We start from the raw sequence: 6,091 nt of genomic DNA, 5'->3' as shown, positions 1-6,091 counted from the left end.
GCCCCGGGGCACGCTGAGCCGGCCACCAAGACCAGGCATGGTAGTGCAAGCCTGTAACCCCAGCACTGGAAAGGCTGAAAACAGGAGGATCACTACGAGTTCAAGCTGTGTACTGAGACACTGCACCAAATACACAAAATAAATATGGTTTAGATCACATCTCATATTTTGATTTCCATCAGTCTTTTCTTTTTTCCCAGTTCATCCCTTCTTCTCTTATTTTACTCTAACACCTCCTTTCCCTCCTTACTATACTTCTCGCTCCTAGTAAGCCACCTCCTCCATAAACTCCCCACCTGCATGTCATACCTACTCATCAACACACACACACACTACGTACAGCGCTTCCTTTTGATTTCTAGCATGCTTCCCTTTTTGTAGAATCCACTTTTTCATTCAGATTTATGCCCTGGCCATTTCCTTTGGGAAACATTTATCTTTGAGTTCCACTCATAGGTGGTAAAAACTTCTTTCCTAAATCTCCTCTAGCTTTCCTGTATAAACGGGAAGAATACAAAGGACCCAAGGAGCACAAGAAACCAGCACTATGGTCTGCCCAAAGTCATCCCAAAGCTACAGCAAGCTCCAGAGAAGAACACAAGCAATTCTAACCCCTGTAGGTCAAAACAGAGCTAGGCTGAGCTCAAACCAGGAACTGGCCACTGGCTAATGGTTAAAGTTCTCATTAAATATACAACATAGGCTTTGATCTTAATAATGGATAAGCCTCATGAAAGTAATGTTTAAGTTGCTTTTTCAGAGTTCAGGATAATGATATGTGGTAGGACTAAAAAATCTAGCATTGAACTTTAAAAAAAAAAAAACAGTATAGTAAAAGACACCTCGCCACGCATCTCTCTCAAAATACTCTCCTCACTCTAAACATCTTTATCTCATGTGGCTGCCACTCTCTGAAGCAGCTCTGGAGTCTTCCTTTTGTGGCTGCCTTCATATCCTGAATCAATTCAAGACGCTTCCCTTTCCTGCTCATTCTGACTTTGGGGAAGAGCCGGAAGTCCCACGGTGCCAGACCCAGTGAATAAGGCGGACGAGGACACGCCAATGCTTCCACGGGACCAGCACTCACCATATTCCTGATCATGTCTCACAAGAACACTCAGAAAAGAGGACTTTCAGAATCGCTTCTGAGAGGCAAGACAGGCACGGATACTGGAAGCGAGGAGGAGTATTCCGAGGGGGCTGTGCAGCAATATCTTTTACTGTAATAATTTTTTTTCACTGTATGTTTGGGTGACTCCTTGTATATAAAACATTCAAGTATATACTCAATGAGACAGAAAAATAAGGAACACATCACCCCTAATAGGTTATTTATAGATTGGTGAAGAACAAAAAAAAGGAAATGAGCAATTACAGAACAGGATTAATGTTATAAAGAAAGATACCAGAATAATAATGGTAATAAAGATGTCTCGTGTCCAGATGCTTTAGCTCTAGTCCAGGCACCACGATCACCTATGCGCCCATGAGCAGGTCACACAACTCTGCAGAGACAGAGACCTCACCCATTAAATGAGGGCGACACCAGTTAACTTAGAGGATAACAAAGTAAGTAACGTGGGGCGGGCAAGAACCATAAAATACTTCATAAATGTAAACAGTGAGACCAATAAAAAAAAACAAGAACTACTAAAAAGAAATAGCTATTAATAAGAGAACTATTAAAACATTATCAAAATTTATTCACTATACTACTGGCAACCAGACTCATTTACAGCTACAAACCCAACTTCATTTTTTAATAGCAATAATAAAAATGAAACACGGTTTCTGAGTGGCACTGTTAGACAAGGATCGGGCCAAGTGGGCTGGAGAACTGATTCAGAGGATGAAAACAGAGATGTGGGGGCTGGGGAGATAGCTCGGGGGTTGAAACGCCTGCCTGGCAAGCACAAGGACCCAGGTCTGGTCCCCAGCACCGCATGCTGTGCTGGCCCCAGCCCAGGGTGCCCTGAGCCAGCCACGGAAACCGGGTGTGGGGGCGCACACCTGCAATCGCAGCACTGGGGAGGCTGAGGATCACTATGAGTCCGAGCTGTGTAGTGAGACCCTGTATCAAATAAATTAATTAATTAAAAAGAAAACGTGTGGGCACACAGAAGCTGACGGAGCAGCACACGTGTGCGCTAAACCTAACAGTGTCCTTACACCTTTTCACCTAAGCAACTTAGCACCACGTGCTTCAAAACACATTTCCCCAGATCTCTTCACAGCATCCTGGACGTGAACACGTTCCATGAGAAAGGTGACCCCCAGGGAATCCTACTGACCTCTGGGCGCCGGCAGGAAGGGGGGCGATAAGCATGATAATACTACTACCCAAATCTGGCTCTTCCAAGTCACTGTCTTCATTCTCCGGTATCTCCTCCAAGTGCATATGATTTTCCACATAAGAAATGATGGAATCAACATCAGGTAGCACCAAAAATTCCACTGGCACTTCCTAGAAACATGTTAATTTTTTAAATCATTAAAATACAGCAAAACATTTCAATATTTTACTTGTTTTGACACTGAAACAAAACTAAGCCTTTGAATGTCACTCTTAAAATTAAAACAAGAAAATAAACCCTACAATTACTATGAGAAGTATACTGTAGAAAAAGTGTGATATACAGAGTTTGCTACTAAAAACCACGACAGAGAAGGGAACTGTCTCTCTTGTGTCTTGTCATAGCGGCCCATCCTCAAGTCTATGAACCATTTCCCATAAAACATCAAGTCGAACTCAAGATAGAATGGAAATAACACAATTTTACTGCACATACAGCCAATCGAAACTTATTTTATATTCTATACAAATAAAATAAAAATACTTCATCTAAAATAATTCCACTAAAAAGAGCACTCTCCACTCCCAGGATTTTAAGAACACTGTACCATATTCTTATTTCACTAAGATGAACATTACTCCATTAACATTTCATTAATTAATGCACAACTACTGCATTTTTACACTCATAAAATTTTAGGCGATTAGATTAGCAAGTCATTTTTAATATGCATGTTTACTCAACTTGTTCTCTTCTCCAAAATTTTTAGTGGAGCTAATTGATTTTAAATCTAGTTTATAAGAAATATAAGAGAATAAAAAACAAAGCAGACAAAAGCAAAGAAAAAGGGAGCAGACCAATCTAGAATATGAAAAAAACTTCCCATTTCATGTATACAAAAAGCAACTGTCATAAGGAAAAAGATGAGGAAAAAAATCTAAGATAAGGAGCTTTAGGCAACATAGCAAATAGAATTTATAATCTCTGACTGGATCTTGCTTTCAAAAAACTATCTCTAGAAAATGATTTTAGGGTGATAAAATTTAAATACAGACTAGGTAGAAAAAAGGTTATCATATTATTAGAAGGCCAGGGGTAAAAAAATATATAAATTTATAACAAGGTTGTCAGATACATAGAATAACAATAGCTTTTAGAGTCATGCTACATATATATAAGTAAAATGTCATTATCTGTTACATTCTTTTAAAATTTTGGAAAAATTATACCTGAAGCACAGAAGACAAAATATTCACAGATAAATCTAGGTGCTATGTGTATGGTCGTTCATTCTATCTTGTTTTGAACATTTAATTTTTCTTGTAATAAAACATTTTAAGAAAGGGATAAAAAGAGTTTTTTTACAAACTTAGTGTTATAGGTTGCATCTTAGAAGCCTCCCAAAGGCTCGTGCGTGTAAAGGTTAGCCTGCCTGACTGTGGGGCACGTTGGGGGCGGGGAGAGAGCCTTCACAAAGTGGGCTGGTGGGAGAAGTGAGGTCACGGGGTGCTCCAGTGCGGATGTGGAGGAAGGTTCCAGGCATGAACACTGCCGCACGCGCTGCCCTAACACGCAAAGCCGTGCCTCCTCAGGGCCTCCTGCCTGGCTCTGTCTAGAAGGTTCTTTTCCCACATAGACCTAGATTTGTTTCTTTGCTTTACCGTCACTTTTCTGAGATGGCAGCCATAACTACCCTCTCACCTTAACTCAAACTGTTTTCCTCCATCACCTTCAACCCCATCTGACACTCCAGTCATATGTTTTTTATGTTTCCTGCCAGTCACACCACAAGAGGAAAATCTAATTTGCACAGCTGAATCTTTAGGGGCTGGGGAGATGGCTCAGTAGGATAAGTACTTCCCTGTCAAGCGCAAGGACCTGAGTTCAATCCCCGGTTCCATCCAAAAAAAAAAAAACAACCCAGCTGGATCCTCAGAGCCTAGAACTACATCTGACATAATGGAAGTACCTAGTAAACATTTATTGAATGAATATTATTTAATATTAGCATTAACAATGTTGGGCCCAGAGCTAAGTACATTATTTCATTTAATATTGTGACCCAACAACCCTTTTAAGTAGGAAATATTATACCTATTTTATGACAGAAAATATCGAGAAGTAATTTTCCCAGAATTACAAAGTAGAGCCGGGCAGTATGACTCTAAAGCATAAATACTTAACCCTATTTAGCTAATTACTGTCACAGAGAAAAAAAAACCCTTAAGCATTACTATTCATTATAACTATTTCTGTACATACGAAGGCTTGTACTATAGTAACATGCCTGAAATACTATCTATGCAACAAGTACTACTAGTGACACTCCAGCTCTCTGCCTGCAGGGACACAGGAAAGGGACAGGGAGAAGGATTACACAGTCTCGGGATCAGTAGTATCGCCCTAAAGAGGAAGTTTGAAAGAATTAGTAACACAACTCACAGAAAACCTCATTCTATTCCTAGCACTGAGCTACATCCCCAGCCTTTGTTGTGTTTTTGTTTGTTTTTAATTTTGAGAAACAGGGTGTTGGCAAGCAGCTAAATGGCCCACGCTGAGCTAAAACTTCAAATCCTCCTCACTCGACTCCCTAGCTTGCTGGGATTGCAGGAATGTGCCACCAGGCCCAGATTACAGATTTTCATTTCCCGTGAAAAACCCGTATTACTTTAGGACTACACGTACCCGCCCCCTTAACCAAGCTGACAGTAAAGGCCAGGATAAAAAGCGACTAACCTTTTCTGCTCTTTTGAAGACCACGTTGGTATACTGAGGAATGCTCACTTCCAATGAGTCCCTTTTTCAAAATGGAAATAAAAGGTTTAAATTGCTAATCTGAAGAATAACAGTCATCCAGGAGGTCAATCTACAATAGAACTATAAATTCTTATGCTAAAATGTTTATGAACATGATTACAACTTAGTAAGTTTGAGAAATTTCACATACAAATACATACAGTATCATCTAGTTTCCACATGAATTTGATCAAACTAATAATATACAGACTTTAGCTCGGCCATTAGTTCTAACAATATTGGTATCTAGCCAAGATTTGGAGTCTATGTGCTTAGATTATATGAAAAGTATGAAAAAACACTAATACTTTGTGAATACAGTGGCTACTCACTATGGAAGATACCTTAACAAGAGTAGAACTCCGGCTTTTCCTAGAAGATGCCAAGCAACCCATTCTGCAGTTCTTCTGTCGGCTTCATACGTAGCTTTTTGGCTAACAATAAAAACCAGTGGTAGTCCTAGCTGGAGATGAACCGTCGAAACTTGCTGAGGGTCTTCAGCAACTTCAGTCTTTATTTAAAACAAAAGAACAAAATGCCTTCACTGTATGAATCTAATGTTCCAACATTTGGATTTAAATCCTAATTCATATTAATAAAGTCACAATGAAAACCAATTCTGTGAAGTAAACTCAACATTAATAAAAACAATCTCATAATTTTCTAAATTTAATGCTTCCATGTACCTATCTAATTTAAACATTACAAAACCAAGAAATTTTATTAAAAATTAAAGATAAAATTATAACCACAAAATAGGCATATGATAAGAAAATAAAAATAAGTAAATAAAATAATGTGATACTGACAGAGGTAAATATTTCAAAGGAAGTAGAACAGATAAGACATAAATGTTCTCATATGACAATTTAATAGGCAATAAATGACACATTATAAAATAAACATCTAAAATAAAACAGCAGATTGGATACACACATCTAATTTCTCTCCCTCTAGAAATCCAAGGGAAGCCACAGGAGTTAAAAAGATATAAACACATA

General features: G+C 38.8%; 1 protein-coding gene across 3 annotated transcripts in view; it reads right to left on the bottom strand.

The window, feature by feature from the left end:
- The window catches only part of Txndc16 (thioredoxin domain containing 16), a 126,378-nt gene that overhangs the window by 62,258 nt on the left and 58,029 nt on the right, over positions 1-6,091 (bottom strand). For all 3 annotated transcript variants that reach the window (XM_023723756.1, XM_023723755.1, XM_004638789.3), the window contains 3 exons: positions 5,435-5,601; positions 5,031-5,091; positions 2,341-2,464 (listed from right to left, as the gene is read on the bottom strand). In XM_023723756.1, the coding sequence (XP_023579524.1) occupies positions 2,341-2,464; positions 5,031-5,091; positions 5,435-5,601 (352 nt within the window). The remainder of the gene's footprint in view (positions 1-2,340; positions 2,465-5,030; positions 5,092-5,434; positions 5,602-6,091) is intronic.

The sequence above is a fragment of the Octodon degus genome, unplaced genomic scaffold, assembly GCF_000260255.1.
Source record: "Octodon degus isolate 3935 unplaced genomic scaffold, OctDeg1.0 scaffold00102, whole genome shotgun sequence".
Classification (NCBI taxonomy): Eukaryota; Metazoa; Chordata; class Mammalia; order Rodentia; family Octodontidae; genus Octodon; species Octodon degus.
The sequence above is the reverse complement of the archived record's forward strand: the minus strand, read 5'-3'. Positions and strand labels throughout refer to the sequence as shown.